The following is a 16,104-nucleotide window of genomic DNA, read 5'->3' as shown; positions in this document are numbered from 1 at the left end:
TGTATGGAGTTGACTATGTAACAGGTGTTCTATTTATAGCACACTGCACTGGGTAACTTAGCTACATGTGTATCGGAGGGCTAAAAAGACATACACTCTATGAGGTAAAGGGTTAAAACTTATTAATTTGTCTGGTAAGCTTCTGAGCAAGTATTGGTAACTTGAGGGATGGGTTGAAGAGTGCTATAGTACCTGAGAAATATTTAGGTACAGATTGTTTTCTGCAGTCTTCTGGTACTATATTTCTAACATTTTTCTACTCTTTTAGGTATTTGACAGTGTGACAAGACTTGCCAATGTCTTCATCAAGCTGAACTCAGCAGGCTGTGTCCTGTTCAAACATTGGCAGACCAAGTTCCTATGTGATCCCAGTCGCCCTGTGTGTGCCTTTATAGAATTTGGTCAGGGAGCCAAACCTTTAAAAGGAAGACGGACTAGGAAAGACGACATCACTACAGTGATACCAAAAATTGCAAAATTCATGGAGAATTGTCTGAACAGGTGGATAGACCATATTAATAAGACAAGAGTAGAATATCTGGAGTTGAACTATTTCACAACTGACCAGTTGGTTATTTTACAACAAGAACTGGTGAAAGTTTCACCAGGCCAAAGTCCAGACATCAAGATCTACCCCCTTTTGTCAGCTGTGAAGGAGAATTGTACATATGAAGATCTGGTAAATGCCATGAAGAAGGCTTCAGAAGATTTGGAGGTAGTTCAGATGGAGGTGGATGAGGAACATAAGGAGACAAAAGGTCAAGAGGATGAAGAGGTTGCATCCAGTGAAACGAAGGAGAAGGAGAGCCAACAAAAGTTTATTGCAGAGATGGTCAGGTCAGGATTTTCAGAGAAACTTGGAGCAGCAGCTCTTAGGCATGTGAAACCAGATCAGATTACAGAGGGTAAATCTTGTCAAGTTGTTGATGAAAATTAACACACAGACACACACACACACATATACACACATTTGATAATGATTTCAGCATCATGTTAAGTCAACAGTGACAATGCTTTCATAAAGCAAGGCAAACGGTCAAGCTGATCTGGGTAAGAGAACTCGGTATTAATAATGTGTTGAAACATGATTTATAATTTTCAGCATGCATTATGTATCACTAAAGTATATTTTGTACATAAACAAACTGAAAATATATAAAGTGCGAGTCTTTCTTTGCAAATTACACATAAATAGTATCATTGCGTAAATTTGTTGTATGATAGTCTAATGAAAATAACATTTTTGGGTTTGTTTTCTTTATATCTTTCTTTTAAATGTTATGAAACACTGATCCAATACTCTAGAATGATGTAAACATGTTTGTTGTGACATTCTGCCAGTATTGACACACCAGATGTATGAGGGCAAGTGAGGAGGGTGCCTCTAAGACCCCAGCAACTAAAATATTGTGTTCTCTCCAAGTGCATGATTTAGGTATATGTGCTTTGCAATTTTCAGGTTTTGATGTGGTTCACTCAAGGCAAATTATAAACAGGACTTTCCTATCAACAGTTGCTTATATATGTAAAAGAGACTGTGTTGGATGACTGTTAGGTCAACATATGAGCAGATGTGTGAAAATTGTACCTTTTTTATCTTTGTGCATATTGGATCAATGATGTTTACCTGCTTGTCCCCTTTTAACCACAAATCCCCAAATTACCCAATTTTTTTATTAAAGATCTGTCTGTCCATGTGAAGTTTGGTCATGTCTGTTCTTGAATGAACAGGAACAGAGCTAAAATCTGGATAATGCTATAGACCTGTAACTGCTATTTTTTTGGCAAAGAAAATCAGGTCTCATAATTGCGTTTTTATTCCTGATGTATTTGTTAGTGTGCATACAAAGTCTATATTACTTGACATCACTGTAAAGCTATATCCTTCTTCTTTTCTCAAATACCACCTGCTTGGGTCTGTTTTGAACTGTGATGATGTGACAGGCTGTGAAGAAGGCTACTACCTCATGATGGCTCACATATTTGAAACCTTGACTGTATTTACAGGTCAACATAAATGTGTATACTAAAAACAGTTTTCTTCTTTCTTGACTTGGTTGGTAATTAGAAATAGAAATGGCATGGGGCTGAAAACAAAAAATTATTAATTTCTGACAGGTGTAATTTGGTGCAGTGATCATCTGGATGAAGAGGATACATTTGCAGAAGAAGATACAGAAATGGAGGAGGGAGACCATCCAGCCAAAGAGGCTTTACCTTATGAGGGCTGGAAGAAATCTGACCAATCATCCATGTCCGTTACTGCAGCTATTGTAAACAGGCTTGAGGTGGCAAAGGGGTATGGAAACCCTTTATTTTCTTTGTGTCACTTTTTAAAATATTTTTCTATTTTGTCATGAGATGGTTTGATTATCATCATGTTTTTGGTATAAATCTATGTATATAGTAAAACATAAGAGGTAGGTTATTAACTTTTCCAGTAGACTGGATTTTAAAAAAAGAGAGCACAAGCTCTGTAGCAAAAAGAAAGTAATGAATATGAATATAATACATTTATGACATTCCTTTCTTATTTCCCCACCTATAAATCAGCATGTTCTTCAAACTTGGCAAAATAGTCTACAAACAAGCTGCAGAACATCAAGCCCATGTTGGAGAGTGGCATCAATCACGTAGAACACAGCATACAGATAAAGTGGTAGTATTCAACACCTGATTCTGCATACCTCCTGAAGGGTGAACATTAACCTGAGTGCATATTCTGCCAGTGTCCACTGACAGTGGAACACACTCTTGTTGCATGCGTCAACTTTCACCCTGTGAGACAGTTATATCTGGATGTGTACTTAATGAAAATTGATATGATTATGTTGAACTCTAAATAAGTGTGTGTGTGTGATTTGGATTTTTAACGTAGCTTTTAAAAAAATTCAGTCATATCGCTACGATGTCTGCAGTGTGGCAGTTTATAGTGATGTCTAGCACTTATTTACAACTTATTTTGTTTTTCTATATAGTACATATATGACTTATTGTTAAATAGGAAACAATGATACAAGCCCCATGTCTAATTTCCTTATTTTCTATTTATAGTATTGTTATGTATATCTGTATCTTTTGTAATTCCTAATACATGATTTTTATTTCGTTTTCATATTTTTGTATTCATCGTTGTAAACTGTATCTTTTGTTATAAATTGTTTACATGATCTGGTTCTGTTAAGAACATGAATGGTGTAGGATCTATAAATAGATGTTTAAGTACATGTTGACAATTAGTAATAATAATCGTAATAATAAGACTTATAATTGCACTGACTGGATATGAAAGTTTCAAGAATATTTCTTTGGTTTTCCATTGGATGCATGCGGTCACGTGAATATGCTTAGTTCATCAAAATCAATAGTGTATGCTGTCACATAGTGTCTGTTGCAAAGTACAGTTGCAGTGTATGGTCTATATAAGGAGAAAATTAAGCTTTCATTTTCATTCTGATTTCTGGAGTCATTCACACTTTTTGTGTTCCTGATGTAAGTCTGCAGACATGTTTATGTAACAGTTGTAATCAGAGATATTTTTCGAGAGGAAAAACATTTGTCTGGACTGTTCATGGTGATGGAAAGTGCTTATTATTTGGACTATAATATTATTCTGGAACTGTTATAAATTATTTGAAAGAATTCTTGATAACACCAGCTTGAGAATGTCATGGTTATTGGAGAACCAGTAAGTTTCCAGTATTGAAAATAATTTGGGACCTTTCATTCTTTTAGGACTTTCATAGACTTTTATAAAGATTAATTTGGATTCACATCATTAAATCTTTACCCTCTGCAAGTACTTGCTGCCCTGCCTACTAAGCCTGATAAGCAGCCTGCCTTCTAGCAGCTGTTTGTAGGCTGAACCCCAGAGCATCATAATAGCTGCCTGAGTGAGAACTTCTTGAGTTATTTACATGATGTCTGCATTTTCTTTTTTTTTGCAGATTTGGTAATTTTTTATGATACTTCCTGAAGCATGTAAAAAGAAATCTATCTCCCTTGCATTTTCTTCTAAAATAAATGTTGGCCCTGAAACTGCTGTAAAGTCGTCCACATTTACAGGTCTCACATGTTCTGACCAGATTTGATTGTCTTGCGTTTCATCCTCAGATTCAGATAAATCTGAAATGTCAGGTGTCGAAACAGGACTTATACTAATGTCCAATCCTTCATCTTGAATCTGGTTAAAATCATTACTTTCAAATCCTTCAAAACTTCCATCAGAATCGTAGTCGGAATACATGAATGTTGACATTTTGTTTTACTGTCACCGTTGACCTCGTTTTCAATAGAATTTCCCACTTATATGCTGTAAAACTACTTATAGAATACGGTCATCATTTTATGTAAGGACTATTTTCATTGGCTAAATATTATAAAAGAGAACGGAGGTTTGTAATTTCATCCAATACAAAGCTTTAATATGAAATGTGTATTTGGAAACTCCTGTATGAGCCAGGCCGGACAGAGAGAGTAAGGCTATTTTTATGGTCACATATATGCGTTAGCAGAAGGTAAAGAGTTAAACTGTGAGTTCCTCTCACATTTTTCATTTATCACTTTAATAACTAAAGTGTGAGTTTTACAAAACTTGTTGGTTTTGCTTCTTTTCTGTTACTTATGTTTGTGAACATAGAGTCTTAACAAGTATGTACCTGAAACAGTTCCAAGAAAACAGAGGGGTTACTTGTGTGTGAATCACAGATTAATTCTATTTTGATACCACATACATAGTGGACCAGTCTAAATTGAAAATAAATGGCACCAAATATCGTAACAAACAGGCTTTATCAATGTGACTGATGGATGTTATTTGACTGAAAAATGTTAGAGGGGAGGGATTTTGTTAAACTTCAGAACATGTTACATCTGGAAAAGGACAAATCATTAGCACTTCAAAAATTTCAAATAAGAATTTGACAGTGTTGTAATACAACAGTCATCATTTATGGACTTTATGACTGTCCATGAAAATTACTGTGGACATGTAGACTAGTTACAGTGAGTGAATAAATAATTTATCAATTTATTTTGTTTCTATACTCTTGTACTGACTACTAATACATATGTATTTAGCCACTTTGTGACCAAAATTTTAACTACAGATCAAGGTAAGTAACAAAAATAATTGTATGTTTTTCATACAGTTTTCTGTAATTAAGCATGTAATATACATATATCTTTCTCTTTTTATGCTGTTATTACGCTTTTTTGCCACTTATATTAGTAATAATTATGCTTATACCTCTCTTTGGGGTTGGCATGTGTGAACCTACAACAAAACAGTTCAGGTTCACATTTAATGCAATTTCCCATTGATTGGGTACCCAGGGGGTTCCCTGTCAAGTCATTAGAATTGACAGGTACCCGTTAGGAATTTCTTAAAATTTTGGCATTTTTAAAGGTAATAAGAAAGATTTGGAAAAGGAAAATTCACTTGCAAATGCAGGGTTCAAACATAAGTCTGTCACTGAGTCTGAGGCAATTATTTATCCAAAGAGTTATAAGCCAGACTCTGTGGCAGCAGAAAATGACAAATATGACAACTAAGAGATGGAGAAATTCAGGATTTAATCAAGCAGATCTCATGATAGTTATGGACCTCATAAAACCTGTGCAACACAATATATGCATGAAACTAGCCAGCATCTGGAGAAAATTCCTGAAGTTTGAGTTGCTGACACTACATTAGAAAAGGCTGTTTAAAACTGTTTGAGTTGCTGACACTACATTAGGAAAGGCTATTTAAAACTGTTTGAGTTGCTGACACTACATTAGGAAAGGCTATTTAAAACTGAGTTGCTGACACTACAGTAGGAAATGCTATTTAAAACTGTTTGAGTTACTGACACTACCTTAGGAAAGGCTATTTAAAACTGAGTTGCTGACACTACATTAGGAAAGGCTATTTAAAACTGAGTTGCTGACACTACATTAGGAAAGGCTGTTTAAAACTGTTTGAGTTGCTGACACTACATTAGGAAAGGCTATTTAAAACTGAGTTGCTGACACTACATTAGGAAAGGCTGTTTAAAACTGTTTGAGTTGTTGACACTACATTAGGAAAGGCTATTTAAAACTGTTTGAGTTATTGACACTACATTAGGAAAGGCTATTTAAAACTGTTTGAGAATGAGCTAAAGCACACAGAAAAATGAAGCTCCCCTATACACAGCCGACAGTGTAGCTTATGATTGAAATTCGCTGTCAGATTTGGAAATGCTGTGTGTATTCCAGAAGAACACTGGTAAACTAGGTGCTAATGTGAGTTCAGATTTGGGGCAAGAGACTTTGTTCTGTCACTTGATCAAGTCTTGAGAGAAGTTAGGTTGTCTGAATTTCACACATTCTTTTTCTTCTTCCAATTTTGCTGATTGAACTATTGACCATATCAGAGCAAAAAATGATGTATATGAGACACCATGACAGTGGAAAACCGTAAGTTCTTTTTTTTAAAAAATGCTCTACACTATTTCTTTTGTCTTTTCTCTAGATTAAAGGGCATATATCTCATGAATTTAGGTGGTAATTTACATTTTTGGACAGGTGGGTGGGTCAGGTGAATTTTACGAAACCTATTCTTAGCATGTGGATGAATTTATTTTGTCGGCTCTGAATATGCAGAACTTTTCTTAAAAGATTCTCATTGGTGTTCAGGAATTTTTAATTTTATTTTTGAGCTGCATTAAAGTAAAATTTCAATTTGCATTCTTTGAATTAACAAAAATTTGGAGCTAGCCACTGGATTTGAAATCTTGTTTGTAAGTTAAGATTTTCTCATTATATCTTTTACTTAATCACAAAAATTCCTAGTTGGTCCATTGATTGATTGTCACATAGATTTGACAACACCTTGTCAGAAAAATTAAGCAAAAAATGGACACATTTTGGTTGATATGTTTGTTCTGTCTGTCAGTGAGTAGTTTACCTGATTTTCTCGCCATCATAGTAATTTTTCAAAATTTGCAAACATTTTGGACTTTGTTACACATTATACATATTTTACCCATAAACCTAGCCTCATAAATATCCTTACCCAAATTGAAAATATTTCTATTGGGTCAGTTACTTGGTTGGTGTGTGTATAATTATCACCAAGGATAATCCTAAATGATCATTTCTGAAATATAAGTAGTAAATAGTTTGGTTAAGATGGTTTGGCATAAGTTATCCCATTCAATGTTAATTTATCAGGGTGGGGTTAACAGAACTTTTATAAAACAAATTGGGAGAAAATATTTAATCTTGAATAGCAACCAGTATTCAGGATACTTATTTGATTCCCTGCCAGGTGATGGGAATGTATAATGTTATCACATTGTCCATCTGTTTGTATGTTTCATTTGGTTTCATTTTGTGGCACAGCAACACAGATAGGTTATTTAGTGTTTAGCCAATTGGTGTGATGTGCCTTGTCCATGGACACACCATGGTAGCTGACCCAGGTTAATGTAATGCTAGGTTTCGTATGTCCTCCCCTCCAGTTGTTTGTTCAGCATTCTATCCACTGAACCAAAGGAGCTTCATCTTTATATATACCCATATGTGCATTACCATATTCACCGCATATGTTGGGACACCTTATTTGTTGGGACACCATAAATTAATTTTAAAAGTAATTTTTTTGTGCACTGTATGTTCTGGGACACATCGTTTTTTTCAAGTCATAAGTTGTGGGACACCTTTTGAATCATTCGAAAATTACATGTCAGAAATTGCAATCCAACTGAAATTTTATTTTTTAAATATAAAACTGTACCTGAGATATAACTCTTTAATCCACTGCAGCAGCATCTCATCAACACAACCCTTCTCCTGCACACGTACAGTCTATTATTTTGGTACATGAATACTTTTTTAACTTTCTCATACCATGAAAAATTGTTGGAGGCAACACACCACCTGAAGTGGAAACTGCAAGAACAAAAGGAAGATTTTTTTTTTCATGTCAAGTGAAAAGGATTTCCATCATAGCCAAAATAACAAAAGCACTTCTTGATAATTGCAATGAAGAACTAACAAAAAGTTCAGAGTAACATATGTGCATGTTCCTGTACACAGCAGATCATTCATTATAAACACATGAATATTTATTTTATCTTTTTGCACAGAGACATGGATGTTGATCCATTAATAACAGACTTGGAAGAACTTTGGAAAGAATTTCTGACCTCAGTATCCACTAGTGTGGCTGACTATCTTAGTGTTGAACATCTTGGACTCATTCTGAGAAGACTGGCTGAAAAAGGTAAGCTTAATCCAATTCTTTATATTTGTGTATTACAGTAAAACCTGTCATGAGCGACCTCTGCTATGAGCGACCACCTGTCATTTCCGACCACAATCGTAATGCACGGATCGATTTTACTATATAAACGCTCTGTTATGAACGACCACCTGCTGAACGCGACCAGCGACCGCGATTTCTTGGCAAAATATGCATTTTGACACTGCTATGAACGACCGCATCGCCAAAAAATCAAAACAGATTGACACCACTGACCTTAACTTAATCCTTTGTAAACACTAGAGCTCGGGATAAATGTAGTATGCAAACAAAGTGCACATTAAATAACACTATAGTTGAACAACCATATATCGGGATAAACACCTCTAACCATCATTTAATCCTTTGTAACAAAGACTGCATAAATAGCAAAGATTGCTCTAATAAAGTATTTAAAAATAATTTGTCTTGCTACAGTACCAGTTTTGTGAAATTTACAACTCCAGCGTATGGTGTCATTTGTAAACTGCAGTAAACCAGACTAAAGTACATGTCACTAACCGCCATTGTAGTGCCGAAGTCATGTGAATAGCCATTAAGAGTAACATCAAAGGGAGTAATGATGGATATACGCAGTCAATTTAGAGGTTTGTATTTTTTCTTTATCTTTATGAAAACTCACAAAACGCCGGTAGTCCTTATGTCCAAGTGAGAAATCGTTTGAAAGGGCTTCAGTGTTGGTTTGAGTACGTCGTTTGCTTTCCAGTTAATCCATAATGCCTAGAGGGTGAATGAGCTCATTGTCTTTAATACTAATAAGTGAGAATCATTTCCGGATTTTTTTTAAATTATTTTTTATTTCTTTTGTTAGTGTTTCACCAAGCCACAATCTGTTTACGTGGGTGCAGATGGTCGGAACATTTGTTTATCGAGCTATAACGCTGTTGATTTAAACTTCGTCTCAGAATAAATGTATTGTTTCCTGATGAGTTAATTATGTCTTTTGGTTTCATTCATTGGTACATAATATATATTTAGTCCACAATTCCCCAAAACCTGATCAAAACCGATAGTCTTTATAACGTCAACACTAATAACAACGGCAGAATCTCCGCTGAAAAAAAGAAAAAATTTAACACTGGAAGAAAGGATTAATGTCATTGAAAGAAATGAAAAAGGCGAGACCACTCGCAAAATAGCAGTCAGCTTAAGCGTCGGTAAAACGCAAGTTCAGAATGTAAACAAAGACAAGAAGTCCATTAGAAACGAATGGCAGAAAGGTGCACAAGCACAGAGGAAATATGCCACGGCACGACGGACAGTTTACGGAGATCTGAACGAGCGAGTATGGGAGTGGTTTTGTGTTGCAAGGAGTAAAAACATACCAGTAAGTGGAAAGTTGATTCAGGAAAAGGCAATAATTGAGATACATGTTCAGACTAAATAGCTGAGTAAAACATGTCAACAAAGAAATATAATGGATTTCTTTAAAAAAAACAAGTGAATAAGTGTATAAAATAAGATATATACATCATATTTTAACTGTTCATTTTTTGTACATATTAATGTGATGTTGAAATAAAAATTTTATTCTCGTTGTTTGATAGATGTATATCTTTATTATATAAAGATATTTTGAGAGGAATGCATGCAATATTTAACAAGATTCATGAATAAAGGATATGATACATGTACAGTGAGTATGGGTATTATTTATTTTTCAACAATGCTAACTATTGACTCTGAAAACCAGTCCATTTTCACACACCTCTTATGAGAGACCACCTGTCTTGAGAGACCGCTTTTGGTTGGCAGAAGGGGCGGTCTCTCATAACAGGTTTTACTGTATTAAAAATAATATGCTCACATCTGCATCATTACCCATTCCACCAGTCTATCTATGCATCCATTAATTGATGCATCAGCATTTCTTGTCAGAGATGCAACAATGATGAGTGAATAGCTTAATGACTTTTAGGATATTTTATCTACAATGAATATTATTATTTAAGATTCATAATATTCCCTGTTGGATTACTTATTTTTTTCTTAACTGTTTTAGATTGTTTTTATTGGAAAAAATGTATAGTTTCTTAAAATTAGTGCAAATTTAAAGCTGATTTGTGTCATTATGTGTAAGTGATACTTTTAAACAGTTCTGAATAAATAGATGTGGGTTGAATTTTTTTTCATACAATCACTGAAATTGCAGATTTTCTTTACATTTCACAGAAATTTATCTGAAAATATCATCATGTATTATGCAGCTTATCTTCCTCTGGGCTGGAGCAGGTGTGTGTATGTTTATAGGCAAATAATATCATACATTTCTTTTTGAATCAGGAGAATAATTCAGTTTGCCCATTAAATGTCTGGTTAAAATTCTAACCACAGTATATAATTTGGGTTTTTTCCAGATCACAGAAAAATTAACCGACCATTCCCACAAAGTTTTATTCCAGGAACTCCCAATCTGATCATTTGCCCTAAAGGTAAATCTTATTAAAATAGTTTGATTTTATGCGGTTTTATTTGCAAATATTTACAAGAGATTCATGTTTTTTTATATATATATATATTTAATTTCAGGCAGTATTTAGTTTTGCCAAAATGAAAATATTCTCCAAGGTCTGTCATTGATTTAGATAAAAACATTAGTATACATGGGTAACAAAAATGGAGTGGATATTGTGGTTGTGGTTAAAGACACGATGAAAAATTATCCATCTTTAAATATTAAACAAGTCCCAATCCTCTGTCAATAAATCTAATACCCAAGAAAATCATACAAGCAAATTGCCAGATAGCAGAGGCATTTACTTAGTGGTGATGATGCGGATTGCTGCTGTCTTCAAGGGATGTTTATGTTGACCTGCAATTTTCACTAAAATACTTCTCACTATATGAAGCTGATCCTAAATGAAAAAGAAGCCAGTGTGACCTCCCAATGTTTGAAAACTGGCATAACACCTCATACCTGCCAACCCTCCATACAATGTTTGGGTTTCTTTTGAGACTCGGAGAGTATGTTTTGAAATTCAGGGTGGGTCAGTACATGTGACTAAAAAGAGTGATTTTGTTCAATTGAGAATAAAATATCTTTTCATATAGGCATTTAATAAATGCTGTCTTTGCTTACTTTGCAAAATTACTCAGCTTCACTTGAGTCACAGCTGCTTTTTGACATTTTACCTTTTTAAATGAATCACACTTTTACAATGTTTCATCTTCTGAAATAATCGTATTTTGTGCTTTATATAAGAAATACAATCTGACTTCAAGGAAATGTTGCCACTGATCATGAACATGCCAATAATCTTTAAAAGATGGTTTAAACATTTTCTTATGAGAGAATGATGTTTAATAGCTCTTTGCTTTACCCAACTTCAGATGAATTGGGTTGTTCCACTTAATGTAGTTATTCAGATTAATCTAATGGGATATCCCAGAGTAATTATTCTAAGTACATAACATCTGGTGAAATGGTTTTTGCTTATCTCAGACCACGTATGTTTTAAAATTGCCTCTGTGAAAATCAACTGTATGAACTGCCCTGAGGATATTTTTGCATGAGTACTAAACAGGACTGTTTACTGTTTATACAGGCTACGAGTTATGGACACATACTGTAGTGGTAAAGAATGGTTAATCACTCTAGTTTTTTTGTTGTTGTTTTTGTTGTTGTTGTTCCAAACTTTATTGAAAAAATTATGTTTTTCAAAACAAGACAAGGTTTATCTCTAGTTTATCCATATATTTGCAGAATACTTTCAGTGATGCCACTTCAGTAACTGTTTACATTAAAAAAAAAAAATAGTGAATTTTAGATCTAACCCAAACTTAGCACACAAGTTTATTTCTGTGTCCAAATTTAGTTTCTAAGAATATCAGAGAATATAAGTACTCAGAATTAAAAAAAAAGATATTGTTTCACCTTGGATTCCTGGCAGTTTTTGGGGGGCCAGAAGAGCATCAGTCCCATCAAAGGACTCTTGTTTTTCAACAGGTTCCACCACTTCAGATACAAGCAGTACACACATTACTGTGTAAAGATAAAATGTTTGCCTCAAAATTGACTACCATAATACAGTGGGACCCCGCTATAACACAGTAGTTGGGAGCCATAGAATCCGACCATGTTATGAATCGAACCGTGTTATATGCAACCAAGTCAGTTAGCTGAAAAAACATGTACCCCCCCCCAAAGCAAAATGGGGGGGGCAATAAATGCAGGCGGTAAAAAAATACGTGCTTCGTCGGCACAGTTGCTATCTTGAATTAATGCATATTAAATGAGAAATACACCTGTGGTGAAAAGAGAGAAGACATCATATAATAGTTTACTTTATTTAGAGAACCATGAATTGGTGCATATACATGAATACTGTTTTAAGTGTTTATATATAAATGTCTAATGTATAGCATGATCAGAGTATCAACGCAGTATACTCACCTGCGAACCTCATCATCTACATTGAATCCACAATACAAGTGATTCCATCGAAAATATTCATTAATTTTGTAACAGGTCATATTGGTCTGAATTCAGAGGAAAGACATAGCACAATCACGTAACGAGTGACGAAGCACATTTACTTTGAAGTACGTTCGAAGTCGGTAAAAGTTAGTTTGCATTTTAAGCCGCCGTTGGCATAAACTTTTTCCCTACAAAAAGGAAACTTTCACAGCACAGCTAAAGTGTTCCAGTCACGTTGGAAAATGCAAAACTTCCATCAGATTCCATCACTTTTATTTAAGTTTGGTACTAACTTCCTTTGAAGAAAAGTTCTTTGCTGTTATTGAAAGAGTGTAGTCGGTTTTCTTTGATGAAGGGTGCATGCGCTTTTGAAGTCGCCGCTAAAGAACAGCTTTGGAGAACCAAATGAATGCCCAGTTCGTATTGTGGCAGCAACATCAAATAATTGTATTGCATGATTGAGATGGGGATTTTTTCCATTTGCTGAGTACGTTTTCATAACAGTCGGTGCTTCAAAGGTAATCTGTTTCCTTTGAAATTTCAGCAAACTGTTTTATCTGGATACATTTTTAAAAGGAATTGGCCGTCGTTTAGACTATTCTAGTTACTCCATGCCTGCTGAATAAGCCAATAAGAATTTTTTATATATTTTTTTTTACATTTGTGGTAGCAGTGTGATGCTGCGTTCTACGCATGCGTCTGAAAATTAACAAAGGGTCAACGGACGATAGAGACACAGGTGTTCGGATGACATGGATTATTACAGAAAACATGAGTATTCTGACTGATTTAATTCTGAGTGAAAAGAAGAGGAATTTTACTTACCATCCACACACAAATGCCAGTCTTTGTAAATCTATTAATTACTAGCGAGCGGCCAAAAATCCGATGAAAGACAGATTATGAGAGAATGCCTCGTCCAATTGATCTCCGTTACCAGAAATGTCAACAACAAAAACTCGGATATTTCACAACATACAGAACTCATGCTAGATGTCAGGATAAGCGGATTATGATATAACAATGCACTGTTTAGATGGTTTGTCAGTATAGACAAAGAATTTGTTTATGTAACAGTAGTTAAATTTCAGTGCATTTTATATCTAGTTTGCAGCTTCCTTTCATGGGGCCTCTGAATTTCTGCACTCTAAACCAATGGTTGTATATAAAAGTTTAAACAGCCAACAATGTTGCCAACAAATAAAAAAGCCACATGGTATGTTTTGCAGCCAATAAGGAAAAACAATCCAAGTTTGCGACATTGGTGAAGACGCGATCCCAGAATAAACTTTTTATGCGTTTTTTTTCTTCTTCTTTTAAGAAGATAGAAAAAGTACTTTTTCGTGTATGAGAAAAATACTTTTTCGTGTACGAGAAAAATACATATAAAATTTCAGGAAACAAGCCAGGATCATCTTGCATTTTTTATTCATACGCGATCTCTTTCCCAAAATGATAAGCAACTTTTTACAGTTTTTTTTCGTACTTTTTAAGAATTATTTTGTGCACAAGAAAAATACATATATATGAAATTTCGGGAGCCACGCCATGGCTGCGTTATATCCGAATTCGTGTTTTAACGGAGCGCGTTATAGCGGGGTCACACTGTATTTTGGTATTGAGGAATCCAAATCTTTAAATTTTTCCCTAATGCTTAAATTATGACTTTAGAATTCCATCAGTGGAGAAAAGATAGCATACATGTATGTATGCTGTATCAATGATATATCATGAGATGTATACATTTTTCATTAAAAGGAAATGATGAAAAATTTATATGAGTGGTATATCATTGATACAGTGTACATACTATCCATTATTTTATTTATATCATGTACAAATACACATTTTTCCCTTTGAACGCAGTTAAGATTAACTTAGGGCAACTGTGTATTGACCGAGTTAATGAACTCCTCACATCTCTGACAAGTGTGTCTGCTACCTACAAAATGTAATTCTGTGTCTTTTATGCCTATTCACGATCACCTTTGCCTATTGGTAAGTTGATTGTTTTCTTTTTTTAGTTTCTATTTTTATTCACATTAATTAAATCAATATAAGACACACTTATGATTTAAACATGAAAGATAGTTTTAATGAAGAAAGTACTGGCATATCGAAATAAGAATGACATAAAAATGAGCAAAATGACGAACCAACAAGAGGTAATTAAAATATTTGATATATTTACAGTTGACCTAAGTCATTATTCTGCTTTAATTAACATTACTAATTTACTGCTGACCATATAATTATTTCTCTCTCTCTCCCCCTTTGGTTGGTTAGACTTAACTTTTAGCATCGTTCATAGGTCGAGAGACATCATCGTGTGTCACAAACGAAAATCCAATTGAAAGTCCTCTACACTCATCTTTTCATGGATTATCATGCTGTGATGGTCCAGAGAGAAAGAGAGAGAGTCACTGCCTTTGGACATTTTCCTGTTTAATTATTAATAATAGATTTTTCAAACATTATAATAAGAGATTTAATTTAAGAAACAACAACAATAAAGCATTCAATACATTAATGGTATGCATGCCTTGTTAACCAAGAAATTTACCATATATTGTCAAGTGACTATTGCAACTTTGTACCATTGATAATATAAACACTAGATAAATCCCAAGGAAAGTGTACACATGCCATTAAGATGAACCATATTCTTGAAGGTTACATGCTGTAAGTTCAGTTTCAAGGTTTTCATCCAGCCAAACTTCCTTTTCTCTCTGACTCCAGATTTCTGCATATTTTGTCTCTTATGAATGAGTGGGGAGGAGGGAAAGAAAAGCAGAAAGGATTGCGAAGAAATTGTGTACCATTTTAAATTCATTTAGAAAACGGGTATTATTGATACTTTTATTGTTATTTTCATACGTCACTAATGACTGAATAGAAATTCATTGATCTGGAATCAAAAGCACACAGTTACAAGGATGTTTTTATATGCATAAGGGCAGATCACAATTTGATATACCAGAAGTATTAGTATATCAAATTGCTTTATACCAAAACTTTAAAAGCCATGTTATATTTTATGTATGTGGTAATATATATATATATATATATATATATATATATATATATATATATATATATATATATATATATATATATATATACACACACACACACACACACTCACAGAGTCAAACCTGTATACAACAGCCACCCATTAGAAAAAGCTCAAGTTGCCTTTTTAGATAGGTGGCATTTGAAAGCAGGTTTAGTGCTCAAACTTGGTTTGTGATGATTTATGTACTATGAATGGAATATCATTAGCATTGTTATTAGTAGTATTATCATTATTATTATTTCACCTGTATTATTACTTGCAGTAGGAATATGCTACCAAGATATATGTATTTAGTGTCGCTATTTAGCAAAAAAAAAGTAA

The 16,104-nt window shown here is 34.1% G+C and overlaps 1 protein-coding gene across 1 annotated transcript in view; it reads left to right on the top strand.

The window, feature by feature from the left end:
* LOC149786038 (E3 ubiquitin-protein ligase rnf213-alpha-like) overlaps window positions 1–16,104 on the top strand; it is a 269,011-nt gene that overhangs the window by 24,406 nt on the left and 228,501 nt on the right. The window contains exons 6-9 of the mRNA XM_089978107.1: window positions 269–905; window positions 2,119–2,299; window positions 8,115–8,251; window positions 10,648–10,722. Of these exons, the coding sequence (XP_089834233.1) occupies window positions 269–905; window positions 2,119–2,299; window positions 8,115–8,251; window positions 10,648–10,722 (1,030 nt within the window). The remainder of the gene's footprint in view (window positions 1–268; window positions 906–2,118; window positions 2,300–8,114; window positions 8,252–10,647; window positions 10,723–16,104) is intronic.

The sequence above is a fragment of the Sinohyriopsis cumingii genome, chromosome 12 (assembly GCF_028554795.1).
Source record: "Sinohyriopsis cumingii isolate HCF-2022 chromosome 12, ASM2855479v2, whole genome shotgun sequence".
In the NCBI taxonomy this organism is placed as follows: Eukaryota; Metazoa; Mollusca; class Bivalvia; order Unionida; family Unionidae; genus Sinohyriopsis; species Sinohyriopsis cumingii.
This window is presented reverse-complemented; position numbering and strand designations above follow the sequence as displayed.